Here is a 23,349-nt window from a genome sequence, read left to right as displayed (position 1 = left end):
CTTCAATGGGCATGTTTGTTAAGAAAACAGAGGTGATGACAAGGAGACTTGGTGGTAGAATGAGGAAGTACAGGAAAGGAGGAAGAGGTTGACAAAGAAGTGGGATAGCCAGAGAGATGAAGAAAGTAGACGGGAGTACAAGGAGATGCGGCATAAGGCAAAGAGAGGTGGCAAAGGCTAAGGAAAAGGCGTATGGTGAGTTGTATGAGAAGCTGGACAATAAGGAAGGAAAAAAGGACTTGTAGCAATTGGTTAGACAGAGGGACCGAGCTGGGAAGGATGTGCAGCAGGTTAGGGTGATGAAGGATGGAGATGGAAATGTGCCAACTAGTGAGGAGAGTGTGTTGAGAAGGTGGAAGGAGTACTTTGAGGGGCTGATGAATGAAGAAAATGAGAAAGGGAGAAGGTTGGATGATGTGGGGATAGTAAGTCAGGAAATGTGGAGAATTAGAAAAGGAGGAAGTGAGAGCAGCTATTAAGAGGATGAAGAGTGGAAAGGCAGTTGGTCCAGATGACATACCTGTGGAGGCATGGAGAAATTTAGGGGAGATGGTAGTGGAGTTTTTAACTAGATTGTTCAACACAAATTGTTGGACAGCGAGAGGATGCCTGAGGAATGGAGAAGAAATGTACTGATACCGATTTTCAAGAATAAGGGTGACGTGCAGAACTGTAGTAACTACAGTGGTATAAAGTTGATAAGCCATAGCATGAAGTTATGAGAAAGAGTAGTGGAAGCTAGGTTAAGAGCAGAGGTGATGATTAGTGAGCAGCAGTATGGTTTCATGCCAGGAAAAAGCACTACAGATGCAATGCTTTGAGAATGTTGATGGAGAAGTATAGAGAAGGTCAGAAGGAGATGTCTTTGTGGATCTAGAGAAAGCATATGACAGGGTGCCGAGAGAGGAGGTCTGGTATTATATGAGGAAGTCGGGAGTGGCAGAGAAGTATGTAAGAGTGGTGCAGGACATGTATGAGGGCAGCATGACAGAGGTGAGGTGTGTAGTTGGAGTGACAGATGGGTTCAAGGTGGAAGTGGGATTACATCAAGGATCAGCTCTGAGCCCTTTCTTGCAATGGTGATGGACAGGTTGACGGACAAGATCAGGCAGGAGTCTCTGTGGACTATGATGGTCATGGATGACACTGATCTGTAGTGAGAGTAGGGAGCAGGTGGAGGAGAGACTGGAGAAGTGGAGGTATGCACTAGAGAGAAGAGTCATGTAAGTCAGTAGGAGTAAGACGGAATACATGTGCGTCAATGGGAGGGAGGACAGTGGAATGGTGAGGATGCAAGGAGTAGAGATGGCGAAGGTGGATGAATTTAAATACTTGGGGTCAACTGTTCAAAGTAATAGGGGGTGCAGAAGAAAGGTGAAGAGAGTGCAGGCAGGGTGGAGAAAAGTGTCAGGAGTGATCTGCAACAGAATGGTACCAGCAAGAGTGAAAGGAAGATTTACAAGAGGGTAGTGAGACCAGCTATGTTGTATGGTTTGGAGGCAGTGGCACTGACGAAATGACAGGAGGTGGAGCTGGAGGAGGCAGAGTTGAAGATTTTCACTGGGAGTGAGGAAGATGGACAGGATTAGGAATGAGTATATTAGAGGGATACCTCAGATTGGACGGTTTGGAGACAAAGCAAGAGAGGTTAGATTAAAATGGTTTGGACGTGTGGAAGAGAGATGCTGGCTGGAGAAGGATGCTGCTAGGCAAGAGGAAAAGAAGAAGGCCAGAGAGGGGGTTATGATGAGGGAAGACATGCAGGTGGTTGGCGCGACAGAGGAAGATGCAGAGGACAGGAAGAGATGGAAACAGCTGATCTGCTGTGGCAACCCCTAACAAGAACAGCTGAAAGAGGAAGACTGTATAGATTGTTCAGATGTAAGATATCCAGCCTCAGTACATATCTATGTCTCACTTCTTTAATAAACACATTTAAGTGATCATTGCCAGAAATGCTTGTTTGTGATTGTGTAATAAAAGGAATAAGCCAATGGTTAGTTTAAAAAAAAAGAAGCATCAGATTCAACCTTCAAAAACCTAATGAAGGTCATCATGTTCTTGACAGTGTTTTATAGGCCTGGTTTTCTTTAGAAAGAAAAAAAAGAACACTGCAGCTCCACTCTACAAACTGCCAACACACAAATTATTTTCCAAGATAAAAGTATCAAAACTGTATAACCTGAAAGCTGATGAAAGACATTAAGTTCAATTAGGGAACTGACGAACAAATGACTTCTGGAGCAGCCATGGAGGTCTGTAGTTCTGTAATGGTAGTTTAGTTCCACTACACATTAACTCAATGCTGGATGAGCTGGGTATTGATAGAAAACCCATTTGCATATTAGACACATAGCTTTGTAGGCTAGACAATGTCATATATGCTACAGTGACTTGTCACCAGCAGCTCAGCTTTTTTTTGTTTAAAAACAAACAAACAAACAAAAAAAAACCAAGCACAGATACCGTCATATACCGCACTGTTTCTGCTGGTAACATTTTGCCATGGTGGGCCGCCACAGCAAAATCTTTCCTGCCACAGCAAAAAGACAAAAGAAAAAAGAAAGAACAAACAAAACAACCAAACGTTCCGCAGTCAGTCATCTGTAAGGTGATCATAAAACTGAGTCCGAGCAGTCTTAAGTCAGTCATTTTCTCGTCTTGACATTTTGATAAAATCATAGTTAATATTACCTGAAGTTTCTGGCTCTCTCCAGCACCAAATGGGAAGTAGCAAACCAGGTACTAGTTACTAAGGTAACGGACGAAAGAACTCCTCAAATATCGCACACACGATAGACAGTGAACAGTGTTATGAGTCTGTGTTTAATTTGGCATGTATCTGATCCACCAACCAGCACGTATTTTAGTGAGAAATCTTAGTTTTTGAAACAGTTCGCCTCTCATTCCCATGGTCTCCTCCCACTTAAAAAGCACAGCTAATCAACTGATGCTGGGAGCGAGTGCAGGTGACTAAATGCAGTTTATGGAAATACTGTTTATCTTTATGGATTATATTGATGCTGAATTGATAAGAAGACTGTCGATATATGACGGCTTTTATCTCGTGTTTCTAGAGTTATGTGTTTTTGCAGGAAAGTAAGGAATTGTTAATATGTCATATTTCTTAAGGAGAGTTTGGCATAATAGTTTCCCGGAGAGCGCAGGGAGTTTCAGTTTAATTCAAGCTGCTCACCACTACAGATAAGTAACTGCTAAAGTATAAGTTTGTCTGCTGTTAGTTATTGGTTTGTTTAATAGTGTGTGTTTGTGTTGATTACGGACGGTGGCTGATCAGGCTAATTATCAGCTAACTGTCCTCAGTCCTCCTCTGCAGTGTGGTTGCCATTTGTGTGCCTGTTTTTAAAGTACTTTTAATTAAACATGGTGTGCTTGATGGTTATGATACAGATGATTATTGCTTTGCACTTTTTGCCTTATTGCCTATTTTTTTACAACCTAACTTTGTGGAAAGGAGAGGGGGAACAACAGGTTGTGGAGAGTCCCTTGGGAGCATTTCACTTGTGTCAGTAGTTCAGCTTTATCTCTGGAGAACAACCCAAACTCCGGGAGTGATGTCCAAATTAGGAAATGTGCAGGTGGATGTGACTACCCTTGTTGAGACATGCTGAAAGACGTAACAGCAGAGCAGAGGAGAGAGACTGAGATAGCGATGTAACTGATCTGCGCGCTGGTATTTGACATGTTTTTTATTCTCCCAAAAACAAATAATTTTAAAAATATTTGTATGAAACAAATATTAGTTTTAAAAAAAAAAAAACAAACAAAAAAAACCACTATTTGTGCTCTGCCGAATAACGTATTTGTATTCGGGCACACCCCTAGTAGGAAGTTCACAATATACTTGAAGTTCGTCTCACAAAGGAAATTATTTTGTCATTAAACAAAACATGCTTGCAACCGCTGCCTGTTTTGAAGATGAACTGCAAGATATCTAGCATGTGCATGCTGTAGACTGTCCGGGTTTTGCACTGCCCTCACAGTTGAGTTCCACTTTTTTTTGTTCCATCCACATCACATCGGAATTTTCAACAAAGGCGGCAGCCAGTAACACACCTTTGAGTTAGATAGGCAGGCAAAACCCTGATAACAGAACCTCCTCTTTCTGTCAGCTGCTGTGCATCTGCAGTGTATTTACTGCTTTTTCACACGATTTCAGGCCATTTGGAGGTGTTAAACCTGTGACTTTCTGCCTTTGTATAATTGTCCAGACTGCTGCTGTTTAAAAACAGAAATACTCCAACATCCAGCAGCTGAAAGTGCTGTGTCCAGATAGTTAATGGTTGAAGGTGGTGTCTGAGGGCAGCTGTATAAACTGTGTAGCTGTTTTAATGTTGTAAAAATACCTTGTTTTCCATTGCATCCTGGAAAACCTGTAAATTTGAGGCCTTTTTCAAGTACAGGAAAACACCTTTTGAAATGTGATATGATCTAAGAAATGTTAACCCAAAAAAAAATTATTTGTAACAAAAAAAAAAAAAAAAAAAGTTAAATGAAAATGAGTTAATAACAGGAACAATCAGCATGTAGTATTTCTCTTCACAGTTGTAGTTGTTCAGTTATAAATGAATGAATGAATTTAAATTTTCTTTTGGCTGGTTTTTCAGAACAAACCACTGCACACACAAAAGGGCAGCTGTGGCCAAAAGCAGCTTCTGTTTCTGCTCCATTGTTCAACTGCAAGATCCCCAGTCTTTCCAAAATCTTATAGTCTCTGACTACACTCAATGACTTAGGACACATTGTCTTTAGATGTTAGAGGGTGTTGAACTTAAGTCTTTTAAAGTCTTTTCAAAGTCTTGTGTTTGGTAGGCATAACTGAAGGGAAGCCAGGAAGCCTGATGCCCGGGAGTACACCCCCCCCCCCCCCCCCCCCCCCACTCCACTCCATTCACATTTCTCCCGGTGAAATGTCAGGAAGGTATGAAAAAATAGATACCGCCCAAGCCTAATTAGTACCATGAAAAATACTGTACTCTGTATGTTAAAAGCATTTGCAAAGTTAACAGATGTAAACTGGGGTGCTGGGTTGTTTATGTCACAGTTTAAACTTGCTATTAATGTTAAACTGAAAAAAGTGGGCAGAGTTGTGAGGAGCTTTAAGAGAAGTATAGGAGACATATGGCCTACCTTTATTGTTACATGGGTTGCTGAAGCTGGCCTGGCCGTGCGTCTTGAGGTGACTTGTGATGTAGGCAGCACTTAGCATTTTGCCACAGATGTTGCAGGTGACTTTGCCTTCATGCCTGATCATGTGGGAGCGTAGACGGTCTTTGGTAGCGAAGGCAGAGGTACAGGCCTATGACAGAAAACCACTGAATATTGGTCTATTCTCTTAACACTTTAGGTAATGGATTGTATGGCCATGTGACTGAAGTTCTTGCATCAACAAACAACATCTTGAAGCTTCTTGCTAACAGAAAAATACTAATTATTCATTAAAACTTTCTGATACAAACAAAAGCACACCATGCAAAAGAGTGACATAAAAAGATTGTTTGTGCCAAAATGTGCAGATAGATATGCAACGCTTTTCAAGCTCGGGCTGCATTGCTGCCTCTTCTTTTCTGTGATCAAACTTTGTCAAATATATGGAGATTGTGAATGATCAGCAATATATGTCCTGCCACAAATTCGTCTGCACTGAGCAGAATTCTTTACTGTGACTCTGTCTGCCTGTCTTTCTCACTGCACTGTCAAGCTCCTCCTACACAGAAAGAGGCCCTGTTTGCACCTTGCATTAACGTGTGTCTCGGGTGATCCAATCACAAATGGAGAGCTCTGAGTACAGGTGTGAACGCACCCAAGACGTATTGAGATCCGATCATTAAGACCATGTTCGGAGGTGGTCTGGGCCACATGTGACCACATTCATTTAGTAGTGTAAACGCAATGTGTCTTGGGCCACCTACTCAACTGACATCCTCTATTTTCCAGCAGACTAGGCATGGGAACTGAATTGCTGCCTCCTGTGTTCAACTCTTTTGATAACAGGATAAAGAAATGCATTATTTTGTTTTCCGTCTTATATGTGAATTAAAAGAATGTAATCCACCTCCCAATTTTTCCTGTTTTCCCCGTTCCCCTAACCCGTTTTCCTCATCAAAATTGACAGAATAGAAACAACAACAACAACAAAAAAAAAAAACAGAAAACTTGTTTTTCACTTGTCTGACTGAAAAAAAAACTCCAGAAGCTTAACATTACTGGATAGTTTCCTCTGTCCTGTCAAGCTGATAACTACAGTTTTTAGTTTTGTTGTGCTGCTTGACATAATGGAGCTCAGGATTTATCAGGACGGCTGCTTTACTCCAAACAGTATGAACCTGGAATGTGTGTGTGTAACAGCTGACCTATTGGATGTATAGAAGAATACAGAACATTAGCATTAGATCCTGACCAATCCTGTCGGCCTGTCAGACATTTAAATAATCAATGAAGTTAGGCTGCTGTGCCTCATGCATAAATGCACACAGAGTTTCTCAATGGACAGACACAGCTGCAGGGAGATCGCTGCATATAACTTTATATTTGACATATATATTTGGATGCAGCGCTAGAGCAAATCAATAGGATGGGCATTTGATTTTCGTGAGGGGGCAACCATGCACTGTATATTTGTTTATCCTGTTATCAAACAAGTTGAACACAGCTTTGGACGGAGCAGACCCCCGTCAGTAAAAAACAACAATGAATTTGGTCTTTGCAAATGGAAATGATGTACGTGTTTATTTGCATATAAAGTGGCAGGAAGTGAGATCCAATCACAAGTGGTCACTCAAGATACTAATACCAGGTATATAATATAACTCATAATATATATATATATATATATATATATATATATATATATATATATATATATATATATATATATATATATATATATATATATATATATGTAATATAACTCAAGATGTTAATACCAGGTGTGAACAGACATACTCAGAGCTGTCCCAAGATGCATGTTAACGCCAGTTGTAAACAGGGACGGACACACACAAAAAACAAAAGAAGTCAGGAACCAGCGTCTTCTATCACTAACAGTTAAAAATCAGTAAGCCCGCTTCCAAAATAAGATTGGCAGGAGGTTACTGATCTGCTGCATGTATACATGGATTTACAGTAACCATGTTACTATAGTGTTGGTAAATGCGTTCCACGATTACCCACGTAACCTGGTCTCTCCAAGTAACCTGGTGACTTAGGTGCATGTAAACACACCAAATGCAGTAGCTTGTGGGTGGCAGCTAACATCCTAAGAGTTTCTCCTAACAGGCTAAGTTAAGAGTCTTGAAGTTAGGACTGACACACCCCTTCTTTTTAGACGTTTCTGGTCTAAGACTAATTCACAAAGTATTTTAGTGCTACAAGTTAAGCTAAAAGTGTAGTGATGAATATTTTCCTTAATATTCACTGACACAGACCGGTCACCTGTCAACCAATCACTTTAGAGATAGTGATTAAGTTCATTCATGAAACATGATGTCATCCATAGCAACAGGGTCAACCCTTCTCTTAGCTTAGGAGTTCTCTCAGTTCCTTACTAGAAGTTGCTCTCAGCAGCTTTGTGAATTGAAAATTCTTAGGTAGGAAGTTTTGGTGGTAAGATAAGAGACTTTGTGAATTCTGCCCATGGCTGCTAGAGTTCTCAGTAGTGTTGCTGTGGGCATCAATAATGACAGGTCTAAACTTAGAGCAAACATGAAAGCAATATGCAGAGAAGCGGCCAGGCCATTACTCTTACCGTTACTTGGCACTTGAATGGCCTCTCTGAGGAATGGACATGCTTGACGTGACAGCTTAGGTGATCGGGTCTGCAGGGTGAGATGAAGACAAGGAGGAAAATTGAGATCATTCAGCTTTACAAGTAGCATTATTTCATTCACACAACCAATTTATGATCTCTCTCCACTCAAGAGTACAAATGGTGTCTGTGTCTTAGTTCAATTACTTTGACTACAGTCTTGAATTCTTTATTTTCAACAATGCATGGTGAGTCCTGGAATACAAGATGCTGCTGCTGTTGTGATGTTTTTGCTTTTTTTGTGGAACAAAAACAATCAGCAAGGTCTTTCAACAATCACTTATTTGTTTTTTTACAGTTGACAATTTTTTCAGCACTACCTATTAAATCCAAAATTTCGCTGTAATTTCACTGTTGTTTAAGACAACAATTACAAAAACATACTGACTTGATTGTAAACGGATTGCTGAATACACCAGGTACACTGTAGGGTTGGGTCATTTCTGGTTTTGCCGGCCCAGTCCAGTGTTCATCACAAGCTTAAACCGGTTTGATTTTATGTGAACTGACTGAGCTGGCATATGTCATTATGAGACGCCTAAGCATCTCACTTGGAGGCTCTGACACTGGTAGGGCGCAGATCTCACCAATAACTATCTAACAATTCAATTCAATTCCGATTCTTTGATGGTTGAGAGCAGTCTCTCTGCTGCACCATTAGCTCCAGAGAAAGACATTGCTGTCTAAGACGCTGAGTAAGCGCAGGATTTTAAAGGTGAAGCAGACTGAACACAGTTATTTTCTTCATCTCGGAGTTGGTTTAAGTTGTTTAATGCAGTGTGTGTTGGTCAGCTGGTCTCGTTTGTTTCTGCTGGAGTTCGCTGCTCCACTCCGCTAACGTTAGTCTCTGAGTGATGGTGAAGAAAGTTCACAATATACTTCATGTTCGCCTCACAAAAGTTAATTATTTACTCATTAAATCAAAAAATGCTTGCAACAACAGCCTTTTATGAAGATGAACTCTAGCATGTGTGCACTGTTTACTGTCTGGGTGCTGCAATGCCCTTGCAGTTGAGTTCCACCTTTTCGTTCTGTCAACATCACGTTATTAACGAATATTTAGAAAATCGATTTTTGACATAAGCGAATCGATGCAAAATCATCCACATCAGGATGCATCTTAGATTTGACTTTTCCCCCCACCCCTATCAATAACCCAGATAAACCCAGCCAGGCTGTTTACAGCTTACAGCAGTCTGAGAGCAGCTTGCGTTTTGAAAATAACCCACGGATACAAAGGGACATGATGGATCATTTTACCAGCCTGCATGGCAGCTAGCAGCTAGTTAGCATAGCCGTGCTGTGGGTAGCCGTGGTGTGTCTGGTTTAACAGCTGGAAACACTGCAGCTACATACAAGACCCTTGCCCAAGAAGAAAAGTTAAGCTGAATGGTTGTTGTGGGAAATAAAAACATGATGTGCCACTTACTTTGTTGTCAGTCACAGGCATTATTATGGATCCCACTGCATTTCCTGGCAAGACACACCCTGCATAGCATTCAAGAACTAGGATTGGCTAGGTGTCCATGCTAACACCACTAGCCTGCTATTTCATAACTGTATGTTCAGTGGGTATCTGGTGTTGAGTAATGTGAAACATTAATTCTAAAGGACTATGAGCTAACAGTTTGACTCAAGCATAAAGGCTGCATTATGTATAGCTTGGAAAATAGTGATATGGGGCACAGAATTTTTCTTTCTTCCTTGTCAGATCTCTTTTCCCAGAACTGCTGCTGCTGAACCTGTCTCTGTAATAATGTTGAACCCAGCTTTGGTCAAAACCCAGGTAAGCCAGTGTAAGATGTTCCACAGAGCATATAAATAAGTCTTAGAGGAAAAACAACAACATACATACAACTACAGCTTGCAACTGTTGTTCTCTTTACTTATACTATACATTTTTTTCACATGGAAAACATTAAATATCAAGTAATACTTTTGCCTGATTTTAAAAGTCTATCATTGGAAATGGTGGGCTGTTTTTATACTTAACAAGTATACTGCAGTGTGACTACTGTATATCCATGCACCATTCAAACTGTTCAGAAATGATGTCAAGATACCTGGAGAAGCCCTTCCCACAGACAGAGCAGATGTAAGGCTTATGAACTCCACCATCATGGGAGCGGACATGGTATGTCATGCGATCCTTCCTCTTGAACCTCTGCTGGCAGATGGGACACTCAAACGGCTTCTCATCAGAGTGCGACAGCTTGTGGCGGTTGAGATGATACACATCTCTAAAGGCCTTACCACACATGTCGCAGCCGTGATTCTTTTTCACCGGCTTGGGAGGCTTCTTAGGGATGCTCTGCTGCTGTTGATGTTGCATGGGGGTCATTACACTGGTGCCTGTGGATGTTGACGTGGTGGCTGTAGTCAGGATACCAGCTACAGTAGTAATATATGAAGGGTTTCCACTATTCTCACGAGGTACAGTGGATATGAGTGGCACCATGGTGGGGGCTGTTTGTGTCTTCTTAGGCCGCGAAACCATCTTAATGCCAGTGTGGCAAGACTCATGCCGCCGCAGGTGGTAGCTGTCCCGGAAAGCCTTGTTGCAGTAGCCACAGATGAAGGGCGTCTTTGATTTAGGCTCCTTTTTGACCACAGCAATCTGAGGCCCTCCACCACCTCCTCCCCCAGTCCCACTGGCCACATTGTCTTTAAGGAGTTCCGCAGCACTGACAGGGGGTTTCTGGTCCAAGGGGATGGGCAGCACTGGTTTCTGATCAGGTGGTTCTGTTCCAGAATTGAGCAAAGGCAAGAGGCTGTTCCCGGCTACTTGGTGCTGGTGATGCAGAGCCTCGTTGGCCTGCTGAAATGAGAATAACAGAACTATGTAAAATGATGTTTATACACATCCTCAAACCATTTATCAAGCAAAAGACCAACAGAGTGGCAATGGTGAATCAATGGTGAAAGTAAACATCTTAACACGCTTCTCAGAAAACTCTACATGGAAGAATGTAGTAAACTTTCTGAAGGGCTGCACATTCAACTGGACTGCATTAAAGAAGCACATTAAGAGGGACTCTCTTAACAGCAAGAATTAACAGTAAGAATGATGGCACCTGAATACTATTCTAAGACAGACTTGAATTGTGAATCTATCCTTTGAAAGTGAAAACTGTCATGTCTTCATTCACATAAACAAGCTGACGAGCTTCAACACAGTAGGATTTGTTGGAGGTCAATTCATGTATGGGATTGCATTAGATTGTACAGGTGTACCAGTGTTTCCCCTATATGCTTTCAACAGCGGCGCAAGTGCCATTGCTAAATGATAAACATCACAGCTGAAATTTCACACTGTACATAAGCAAGACAAATGCAAACCATTCACACTTTCTCCCCTTCAAGCAGCTAACTGGAGGTGTGGTGGGAGAATGGAGATTGGTAACATGTACGGTTGTGCTGTCCTCTCCACTGCTCTGTGTCAGTATTTGACTGAGAGTGGGGCTCAGCTCCTCCTCTTCCACCACACACACACACACACACACACACACACACACACACACACACACACACACACACACATACACACACACACACACACACACACACACCTTTGCCTGCAGTGTCCTATCCACCGCCAGATGTTTTACACAACCACAGCGCACTGGTTAGGCTAAAAGCGAATTGTTACCAAACAAACTAGACCAAAGCTGTTTGCAGACTGTTCTACACACTGAGTACCACCTACTTCCCTCAGGTAGGAGGTTCAGAGTCAATGATAGCAGACTAAATAGATTTAAAAAATAATTTATCCCAGCATCAATAAAACTTTTAAATAGTGGCAGATAAGCCAGAACAAGCACTGGATGATCTATTATGTAAGGGATTTTTAATGAAAATTAGATTTGTTTTTTTATTGATGCGATTGTTTTCTGTTTGCCTAGGTACTTTTAGAACCTTGGTATGTTACCTATTTACTAACATCTTTGTATATTTTCTGCATGTAAAATGGTTTTAGTACCTTGTTTGTTACTTATAAACTGATTTGTATTTTTTTTCTGTATATGAAATAGTAGTGTAATGGATATTAGTTGAGTGTACGGCACGCATGTGAACCGCGGATTAACTGTAAAATTTAATGTCTCATTGGAGACCAAGTAAACAAACTGCTGTAAGTAGTTAGTGACTAGTAGTGACTAGTAGTGACTGATGTCTGTGTTCTTCATTAGGGATGCACAATATTCTCAGCACATCATCAGCCAATAAAAGCTCTAAAATGAAATATCGGCATCGGCGAATTCTGACGACTTCTGCCGATTATGAGAGGCCGATATGTCGCCATCTCCTCCACCACCTGACTGTGCTTCCCTTGATGGATTGTGCCACCCTGACGGTCCGGGTGTTTCCTCCGCAGGCTCCACTTCACTCAAGCTGCCCGTCAGACCCGCTGCTTTTTCCCACTTCAACCCGAAAAACAAACCAGGGCTTGGTGCTCCACATAGAGAGCCAGGGCTAACGTTAGCGTTAACGCTCCACTAGCCTCCCAGCTAATGTTAGCCCCGGCTCTCCATGTGGATCCAACTGGACCACCGAGCCTCGATTTGTTATTCAGGTTAAAGTGGGAAGAAGCAGCGGGTCTGACGGGCAGCTGAGTGAAGTGAAGCACTGGGACCATCAGGGTGAAACAGTCCATCGAGGTGCTGCGGTGTTCGGCTGCACAGATAAGAAATCCTTCGGCTGACAGGATGTACCACTCTGTTTGAAAAATAAAAAACTTCTTCTTCTTCTTGGTTTATGCCGGCGGTTGGCAACCAGCATATTAGGTGCATTACCGCCACCTTCTGTTCCAGAGTGTGGACCAGAGATTAAATTCTACACATTAATCCTGTCTGTCTAATAAACTCAAAGAAAACTCTACTGCTCCACTCACTTGGCAGGTTCATTAAAGTTTTAATGCTGAGCTCCTGAATCCAGTCTTCCTAAATTCTTCCTTCATATATTGTCTTTCTTGATCATACTTAGTACAATCTATGCTTGCATGCATAATAGTCTCCTCAGCCAGCTGGAAAAAAATATGTGCATATATCGGTATCGGCAATCAGCCACAATGAGTTGGAAATATCAGGATATCGGCATCCCTATTCTTCATTCTTTCTAAACTTCAATCAGTATTTTGATGTCAGGAATATTATTTCATTTTAGATGCGTTTTTCATAAGATATTAGAGTTTATATAGTGACTTTCCTACTGTAAACATTACTGTTTCAGCTCTCAAAACAATATGTAGTTATATTTAAAATATAAAATCAATTGTAATCTTGTTTGTAAATAATTTTAAAAAAAAACCCAAAACTTTTGTAATGAAAAAGAATCCACAAGAGTATTGCTATAGAACCGGACCCATAAGGAGTATCAAATGATGGCTAGTGGCTAAACCCTTATCAGAAACTCAAGACACTCAGCCATTTTTCCGTTCTCTGTTAAAGAACAGCTGAAATTGACACTAAAATGTGAATTGCTGGTCCACCTTAAAGGTCAGTCCACCTTAAGTGAGCCTGGTTAGGTTAGGCTAACGCATTGTTGCCAACTTCAGGGCTAACCCCCTTCAATAAACTAGTATTTTCTTGGTCTTGAGAAGCTGCAGCATTTATTAACTGACACACTGTAGTCTATAATGTACTTTTACTGCCACATTGACAACTTACTGCTAACCTTTTCCTTTGCTCCGCTCACATTCACCATCACTTTTCTGCCACTTGCTCAACTACACATGCTCATATACATACTCATTACACACACTTCGCACTGCCCAATTCCTTAGTGGAGAGACGCTACTATTGTAACAGTACCTTTCACGTACATGTCCTTTGAAGAATGAAGACAGGGAGGACAACTCAAAACAATTCCACAATAACGTAGGGTGTTATTGTGCTTGTATAGTGTGTAAGTGAAAATCATTAGTAGCCCATTAATATTAATGATCGCATGAAATTTTAGCAGTGGTGACATTAACTGGCATGTGTAGCATTAAATCATAAGTGTCAGACAAAAGACAACAGAGTAAGTATCTAGAAAAGCTTTTTAAATTGACATTAGTGTTGTTTTAACCATCCAGTTTATCTGCTGCTGCTTTACATTACAGTAATGTTAATGGAGCTTGATAGTTTGCATAGCTTGACTGCTGATGTATTACCACTGTGTCATTTGTCCACAATTACTGTAATTAACACCATTCATGTTAAAGTTCTGCTTCATGCTCTGTCAGATTTTTAAAAAGAAAGACTTTTTACATTTTCAGAGTGAGTGAATGAATTACGAGAGAGGAGACAGAAGCGAAGAAGCAGGATGTAACATTAATGTTGTTGAAAGAAAAACAAGCAGAAAATAAAGAACTGATTCAAGAAGGAAGAAGGTGCAACTGATTGAAGATTGAAAGAAAAAGTTTAAAGAGGGAAGAGAAACACATAGAGGCAATCAAGGTGTCAGGTGATGGAGAGACATGAACACATTCAAAGCAGGGGGCAGAAAACACTGGTAAGGTCTGACTTCCACCTGTATCTAGATGAATTACTGTTCTGTTAAATGTTTTTAAAAGCACAATCTATTATCCAAATGTAAATTAAAGGACATCCTAACAAACAAATGTCAAAGCACAAGATTAAACCCTGCTACAAAAGGACTAACAGATCTTTTAATAAAAAGGTACTAACACTACACAACAACTCTATGTACATGTTTTCTTAAGCTGTTAAAAGGTTGTTGACCTCAGTAACTGTTGTAAACACAGCGCTAAAATTGACAGATATTATTAGGAAATATATATGGTAAATGGACTGTACTTGTATAGCGCCTTCCTAGTCTACCGACCACTCAAAGCGCTTTTACACTACAAATCACATTCACCCATTCACACACATTCATACGCTGAACGGGTACAGGGGCTACCATGCAAGGTCCCAATCTGCCCATCAGAGGAAACTAACCATTCACACACATTCATACACTGATGGCACAGCCATCAGGAGCAATTTGGGGTTAAGTATCTTGCCCAAGGACACATCGGCATGTGGACTGGAGGAGCTGGGAATCGAACCGCCGATATTCCAAATTAGTGGACGACCCACTCTACCTCCTGAGCCACAGCCGCCCCACAAATATATAATGCTGATTCATCACTCATCTGACTGATTAATCTATTTGTCAAACTGTTGCCTTGATTTGGCTTAATGTTTCAGTAAATGAATTCCCCATAAGTCAGTTTTTTTATTTTGTTATATTCCAAACACTGATATATAGACAGTGTGAGAATTGAGATTTGTTTTTAAGATAGAGACTGATTGGGCCATCTGTCTATCTATAAGGCCTACATTTATTTATGTGTTGTAAATATTGTTAATATTTAAAAATTAGGTAAATAAATATGATTAACTTTTGGATTATTTTCTTGATTTATCAAATACTTGTTTGGTTTATAAAATGTCAGAAAATTGTAAAAAAAAAAAAAAAAAAAAACATTGATCACCGTTCCAGAAGCTGAAATCAGAGAATTTGGACATTTTACCTTAAAAAATGACTGACTATTTAATAGTTGGCAACTAGTTGATTAATCAACTAATTGTTGCATCTCTAAAAGTGATTAACCCATGCATGGGTTAGGGTTTGAGGAAGGACAGTCTGAAAAGCCCTAATAGTCTTCCAAAACAAAAATTATGTAAACAGTAAAGAATTGAAAAATGTGCCATGCAAATAAATAAAGCAATGACACAGAAAATGTAGCCCAACAGCAGTGAAAAAAAAAAACTCTGTATGGAGGACATCTTAAGTCTGCAGCTGCTGGCAGGCATTGTCCAATTGGTCATGGCAGATCCCCAATGGGATAGGACGAACAGAGGGTGGGGGCTTGTATGAATATTTTGACTAGGGAGAAAGCAAATATTCACATTGTAACCAGCAACTTTACAAGAGGTCAGCCTAGAGACGTAGCAATTAAGACAAACTTGTTCTTTTCTGTAATCACCATAGGCTCAGGTTAAAGACCTGACCCATGGCTTTTCAGGTTCAGCCAAGCATCCCAACCCAGTCAGCCAGGCGGGGGAATGTGGTCTGAGGGGGCCAGGATCCCAAGTGCTCCTTTTTTCCCACTGCGTTCTTTTATGGACGACACAAATCCAAGCGCTGATGTACTTATGGCCTTGGTGGTGGCAGTGGTGGTGGTGGGGGGGGTTCAGCTGCTGGCCACATCCCTACTTAGTGCAGGCGGCCACACTATGTGTTTTAGTGTGGTGGAGAGAGCTGGGGGCCGTCACAGGTTGTCGACTCGCTTTTATATCTGCCAAACTGTAGGAGTACTCAGACTAGAATCATTACTGCAATTAGCATTTCTCCTTGCATATGTGTATGCAGGTCTAAGCCAAACGCTCTCTCTCTGCCTTTCTCAGCAAGAACAGGGAGAGCAGCCTGCTGTTCCATCACACTGCTCTGATGATTTTGATATAAATCTGCTGTGAAGGGTGAGGTCCCTTCCAAGATGAATAGTACTGAAAAAGAGTTAGCAGCGTGAAAATTAACAAGAAACAGCACAAATAAAACTAATCCAGTCATTGTTTTTTTTTTCACTACAAGACGGAGCATGGATTTACCATGCCAGAGTCCCATTCAATAGAATATTAATGTCTACAAATCGGTCTCTGATGCCATTATATGCTGCCTCTCAATTGTCTCTATACAAACCTCATATGACAACAGTTCTGACTAAAAAAATATATTTTATTTTAAGATTTTTTTCTGTTTTAACAACATTTTTTCTGCTTCCTTGGGAAATATTGCTGAGTTACTGATTATGCTGCCAAAGATGTTTGTTATAATATGATGAGGGTACAAAATAGAAGTAATTGTGACTCTTACAATATGGCTACGACTATGGCTGCAACTAAGTATTATTTTAATTATCAATTAATCTGCAGATTATTTTCTCGATTAATGGATTATTTTATCTATAAAATGTCAGAAAATAGTGAAATATGCCCATTATCATTTTGTAGAGCTCACAGTGATGTGTTGTCTGATCAACAGTCAGTAAAGAAAAGCCTCAAATCTCACATTTGAGAAGCTTGTTTGGCATTTTTGCTTAAAAATGGACTAAAACAATTATTCGTTTATCAAATTAGTTGCCAATTAATTTTCTGTTGATCAACCAATCACTTCAGCTCTAATAAATAGCCACATTTGTGGAGCAGTTCCAGAAGTTGCCTGACAGCAACTCAAATGCCTGAGGAATAATAAGTGAAGTTCATTAGAATGCTGCCTCATTAGATGCTTCATCAAATGAAGTGAACCAAATGGACCCTCTCCTAATAGTCTCCTACACACCAGCTCAAGGTTCTCTGGCCATGTCTGCCATTAAACCAAAAACAGTCGAAAATACTAACCACTAAGCCTCTTTAGCAGTGAAGTAGCACCATACATGTGTGGTGAGCCTTGCTAAGTATGACAAATACCATTGCAATTGAAGCCTGGTTTATGAAATCAACTGCTCCAAGAGCCTACGGGTTGTGAACCAGTCTCTAGCAGTAAGGAATCATACCATTTCAATTTCACGTAGTTGAAAAACTACTTAAATGGAAAGTGGGGAATGGTTATAATCCTGTTACAATAATCTAATTTTTATCTTTTAATAAACAATGAGAGGGACTGGCCATTGGGACATTTCCGACACATGTAGGGACAAGAAACTCCTGGTTGAATGAGCACTAACAAGTGGCAACCAGGTTAATAAAACTTTCATTAATTGAAAACATGTCAAACAGGGCTTGAAAGTTATCTTTGACCAGTTGCCCTGGGAAACAAAATCTGGACCACTGTTTGCAATTGTGTGCAGTCTGATTGTCCTAGTTGGCAAACCCATTGGTTAGGGCCTGATGTCACATGTGTTTATTTTGACAAAAATAGCAACAAAAGTGGCATAATACATGGAAAATCATTGAAGAATACCCAACAAGAAAGTAACAACAAAAGTGTGATAGCCAACCCAAGGTTGAGAAGAAATACTTTCTCAATAGGGCTGCAGCACTTCGGACATCATATTTTAGTATTTGAATACAGTTAATTCAGCTCCTGGCAAAACCTTTCAATGTTTTCTCAAAACCACAGAGCCTTTGTCAGCATCACCTTACTTACGACATCTCCCAATCAACAATGGTTTTGACCTGATACAACTAAAAAAAAAACTACAGATGTGATCTATCTTACACTAACTAAATCTTCCAACAATTGTTATGTACCCCAGTAAATATGTCAATAATAATAATTGTCAACCATTTCTAAAACCCTGTGTCAGGTCCTTTTGAAGCTGCAAGACTTTGTTCAAAACAGCATTAAGAAAGAGGCAACCTACAAGTTCCCAGTCAGCGCTGCAGTAAAGCTGTATTTAAACTGAGACAGCAATCTCATTCATTTGAATGGGAGTAGCCCAGTGGCCTAGCAGTGGTGCTGCAACACATCACTGTCCAGCTAGGCAATAGGTTGACCAATCAAATACGTGCAAAGGCACATTCCTGGTGGACTACCTTGTCACATCATTTTTCTACCATTTAAGACTAAAGATAAAATAGATAAAATCAAATACTGTCTCTCAGTACAATAAAATCAATGTCTAGTGTTTTGCAAAATTCAGGGATGTTACTCAAACTGGACTTCCTGGATTGCATTTCATGTTTCATCTGTACCTGAAACAACACCAATGCAGCCCCCCTGCGTTGTTCGGTCTAAATGCCCACTGCGAGACATTCGATCATAAGCACTGCATCCTGCTACAATGCCAGTTGCACTAACAGTGAATTGAAGGATAGAAGTTAAGTTTTGTACAGGTTACTGGAGGAATTCAGGGGTTTTAATTAAAAACGTGAACGGTGATATGATTTCGATCACTTTAGTGTCTCTGGTTCAGTGTTATGTTTCTCACTGTAGCATTGAAACATTGCAAAATCTGAAAGAACTGTGATTTCACAGCTCTGGCTGTTACCATCTCCATAGCCAATGCTGATGGGTTCATGGGTATTGTAATTTAGTGTCCTGCAACATATCAAACTGATGGGTTTATCAGGAACAAAGCTGAAAAATTATAAACAATAGGCGTTATATAACCCAACTGTAACAAGAGGATCCTCAGCCTTCTGCGTTTATATTTATATTGTGTTGAATTCTGTCAGTACTTAACAAAAATTCTAAGCTGGAGGCAAATTTTCAAGTCTGTTGATGATGCAACAAGAGTTACTCATGTTGCCCAAAACCTCTGATGTGCTGTAGATTACACTCTGCTGTCAATAAGCAGAAAAAGTGTACTGAACAGCCACTGTGTGGCAGGAGCAGGACTTCAACAAATTTATTACAGAATAAAAGACTAATTTGCTAACTAGAAAATGTACAGGTCTAACATTTGACGCATTCTGTGTTATCTGAGGTCTTCTAATAAACTCTGCACATCGTTTAGTAAAGTAACTACTCAGCACCCGTTTATTTTCATAAAATCACAGCTCCTTGAATAGTTTACAGTTACGGCGTCACTTGCACACCCATCCTGATGCAGGGTCAGAAATGTAACATTGGCTTGTAAATTGGTGTATAGAATGTGTATTAAACTGATTGGCTTCCCATGATTACGCTAAGAAACATGTTAGAACAAGTTGCACATCCTACATGACGTTTTTAAAAACAAAAGGCCACATTTAACTTTCGAGTTTACATGGTGGCTAGCGTTAACGTAATTAATCTCTAAACAAGGGAGAAATTTAAGTGTCGGGTCAATGGTGACAGAATGTTTACATAATTTACATTTTTGTTTTCAGTCAGTGGCTCCACATTTGTGGTGAAAGGGACAGTTTGGTTTATTCACTGCTCTCCGCGTGCTAGCTAGCCTTCAATTTGGTGTTAGCGTGAGCTAACTTCTCTTTGACGTACGGTTGTATGGTGTACATTTACAGACAACCCTTCAGTTACCTGAAGTTTGTAAGTCACAATAAATCACTGTCTACTTGTGCTGGTTATCTGTACTGTGGTCAGGATTGCTGAGGTGCAGACGAGAAAAGTAGCCTGGTTAGCTAACCCGTTAGGCACTTAGCCTAGCATACCTACATGCAAGAGCTCGAGCTACTAGCTACTTGGCTAGCGCGCGCGCATCACCAGGTGACACCAGAAATTAGCTTCACTCAACAAACTGGGACAACAATGACATTCTGATATAGTATAGCGTTCAGATAATGTAACAAACACCAAAGAGGCCGCCTCGGAGACCCTGTGGAGACCACACACAGCCGGGGGTCTCAGGTTCCATAAAGCTGGCTAGCACAGCGCAGCTAGCTAGCAGGCTAAAGCTAACACCTTTGTTTTGCTTGGCCAACTCTATTTAATTTCAAAAAAGTGAAATAAAAACAAAAACATTTAGCAAACAACATTTACGCCATTTCGAAAACGTTTATACAGTTTATCAGAATAACCATGTACTGTGCCACTTACTTGGAATAAAAACGTACTCCAGCTCGGTTCCATTGCAACACTTAGGCTAAAATCTGCAGGAAACCTACAAGGAATCTACAACAAAGCAGCTAAACATGGCAGCTACAACTTCCTGTAACCCCGGGGGGCTGAACCCAGTCCAGCGGGCTGTTTGTAGGACGGCTGGACTTCACAAGACATCTCATTTCATATTCCTCAAGTTCCGTTTCAAAACACTACTTTCAGTCACTGCTGACGAAAATATTTTGTTTCACTATAAAAACGTGGTGCTAATGCAGATGAATGTAATGTTTGACGCGTGTATGTTTTCATAAAAATAATGTAGGTGACCAATTCTGTCTCAAGGAATACTTAAAAGAATAGACAAACTTCCATGTAATGAGTAAAAGCCCAATAAATGTTGGCTTCATGTTCGTTTAAGAAAAAATATTGAATTACGTTTAAAAGTCTCCTGGATGAGTTGTTCACTTGAATTTCATGTACATATATGCCTGCATCAGTTTCCAGGGCTGCAATTATAATGATTTCATTATCGTTTAGTCTGCTGGTTATTTTCTCAGTTAATCATTTTGTCTAAAAAAAAATGCCAGAAAATAGAGAAAAATGCCCATTATAATTACAACGCTTTTTAATTATGACAATTTAAAATTGTTTTGTCCGACCAACAGTCCAAAAAGCCAATCATATTCAGTTTAATATGTATGATAAATAAAAGCAACAAATTCTCACATTTGAGAAGATGGAAACAGCATGCTTAATTGGCAGTTTTGCTTTCATAAGGGTTGAAACAATTAATCAATTATCAAAATAGTTGCCAATTAATTTCCTGTCGAATTGATTAATCAACCAAGCCGTGCAGCTATACAGTTGTCTTTTCTAAAGAAACTATCACATAAAGTGTAAATCGATCTGCAGTTTTGTGAAAACAAAGTACATTTTGCAGTCTAATTTGCTTTATTAAGTACAAGGTAGCAGTTTCGGTGGAATGATTTCCTCTTACGCCAAATTACATACAATGTAGACCAAAATTGCTTGTATTAAGAAATGTTATCAGTTGTTCAATGACAACTTTCTCAGTAACCTCTAAGAGTACTAGCAGTATACTTATTGGTCTGTAGTTACTGGCTTCAAGGCAGTCTCCAGAATTCAAAATAGGTGTGACAATGGCACATTTCCAGTCATCAGGAAAGGAGCTGTGTTCAAAAATAAGTTAATTAAATGAGCAATGGGGGGAGTTAAAATATCTTTATGACATTTAACAAACATGGTATCAAATTGGAAAGCATCTCTACCTTTGGAGCTTTTTAAGGAGGTGATGATTTTGTTTATTTGTAACTCATTAGTCTCTACTAGCTTGAAAACTTGGCCTGTAGCATCTATAGGAGCAATATCCAGTTTCCTTTTTGTAATTTTTTTTCCTAGCTCATGTACAGACTCAAGAAAAAAATTATGAAAGACAGAAGCAACAGCAAGATGGTCTTCAATTAACTTTCCCTGTGCTTAGAGTTTAAAAACTCAAAAATTTTGGTTCCTTCCTTATGAGATTATTGATGTTTTTACAGATCATTTTACTGTTGCCTTTGCCTCATTCAATATATTGAGATAAACGAGATTTAGTTTCCCTTAGCTCTTGGATAACTTTGCTCCTTAAACCTTTATAAATCAGTCATGCCTCTTCTAGTTTTAATTGCCTTCCTAAGTGCAGCATCTCTAGATTCCATTAGTTTCCACAAATTTTCATTAAACCACAATACACTGTTTTTATGTTTAGATTTTATCTGTATTCTCACATTAAATCTTTCCCTCACAGAGTTGATTCTGTGACTAAAAGTATCACAGCCATAGTCCAGATTATCAGAGGACAGTACATCATACCAGTTCAAGCTGTTAATTTCACTAGGGAAATGGTCAATAGCCAGTGGTAAACCCTGTAGCACAACAGTGGTTTAAGCTAACTGCTAACATCAGCATACTAATATGCTCCAAATGACAATGTTAGCATGTTGATGTTTAGCAGGTATAACATTTACCATGTTCACCATCATAGTTTAGCATGTTAGCATGTTAACATTTGCAAAATACTAAATTTACTACACTAAACTAAAAGTGAGACTGATGACTGTCAGTTTTGAAGGTCATACAAAGTATTGGAAAAATTGAAATTTTGACTTGATGATGGTGCTAGCTTAAAGGTCAGGGGATCAAAGTTATTACAATTCATCTACGAGGGACAATTAATGGCTTTACCAAATTTCACAACAACCTGCTGTTGGCCTGGACCTTGGTCTTTGGTGGCCTTTTTTTCACCTACATAACGTTGCAAAAATCAGGGACATTCTGTCTTAAAAATATGCAGAAAAACTAATCCACACATTTGTTTGTAGGCTGGATTATTCCAAGTCCTTATTATCAGGCTGCCCCAACAAGTCTCTAAAAACTTTCCAGCTGGTCCAGAATGCAGCTGCATGTGCACTGACAAAAACTAGATAAAGAGATCATATTTCTCCTAGTTTAGCTTCTCTGCACTGGCTCCCTGTAAAATCCAGAATAGAATTTAAAATCCTTCTCCTCACCTACAAAGCCCTTAATGGTCAGGCGCCATCATATCTTAAAGAGCTCATAGTACCCTATTACCCCACTAGAACACTACTGCTCCCAGAATGCAGGATTACTTGTGGTTCCTAGAGTCTACAAAAGTAGAATGGGAGGTAGAGCCTTCAACTATCAGGCTTCTCTCCTGTGGAACCATCTTCCAGTTTACATTTAAGAGTAGGCTTAAAACTTTCCTTTCTGATAAAACTTAGGGCCAGCCCAGGCTTGCCTTGGACCAGCCCCTAATTATGCTGCTATAGGTCTAGACTGCCAGGGGACTTCCCATGATGTACTGAGCTCCTAACTCCTCCTCCCCCTCTCCATCTGTATGCATTCATGTACCATTAATGCTAATGTTACTAACTTGGTATTTTCCCCATGGTTTTGTCCTTTCTCATCTCACAGGAAACCCTGGGTTCTGGGTCGAGCCTTCGCGATCCTTCACAGTCCTGTTGGCATCC

At 40.0% G+C, this 23,349-nt stretch overlaps 1 protein-coding gene across 3 annotated transcripts in view; it reads right to left on the bottom strand.

Moving 5' to 3' along the window:
* LOC137185566 (vascular endothelial zinc finger 1-like) overlaps positions 1–20,480 on the bottom strand; it is a 33,065-nt gene extending 12,585 nt beyond the window's left edge. Inside the window, exons 1-4 of one of the 3 annotated variants that reach the window (XM_067593750.1) lie at positions 20,297–20,480; positions 9,892–10,646; positions 7,769–7,838; positions 5,152–5,320 (exon numbers count right to left, since the gene is read on the bottom strand). In XM_067593750.1, the coding sequence (XP_067449851.1) occupies positions 5,152–5,320; positions 7,769–7,838; positions 9,892–10,646; positions 20,297–20,329 (1,027 nt within the window). In that variant the 5' untranslated portion in view covers positions 20,330–20,480. The remainder of the gene's footprint in view (positions 1–5,151; positions 5,321–7,768; positions 7,839–9,891; positions 10,647–20,296) is intronic. The other 2 variants (XM_067593751.1, XM_067593752.1) reach the window with 2 other exon arrangements.
* Between the last annotated feature and the right edge of the window lie 2,869 nt (positions 20,481–23,349).

Source organism: Thunnus thynnus, chromosome 7, assembly GCF_963924715.1.
Source record: "Thunnus thynnus chromosome 7, fThuThy2.1, whole genome shotgun sequence".
Classification (NCBI taxonomy): domain Eukaryota; kingdom Metazoa; phylum Chordata; class Actinopteri; order Scombriformes; family Scombridae; genus Thunnus; species Thunnus thynnus.
Note: the sequence above shows the minus strand (reverse complement) of the source record. Positions and strands in the feature narration are given on the sequence as shown.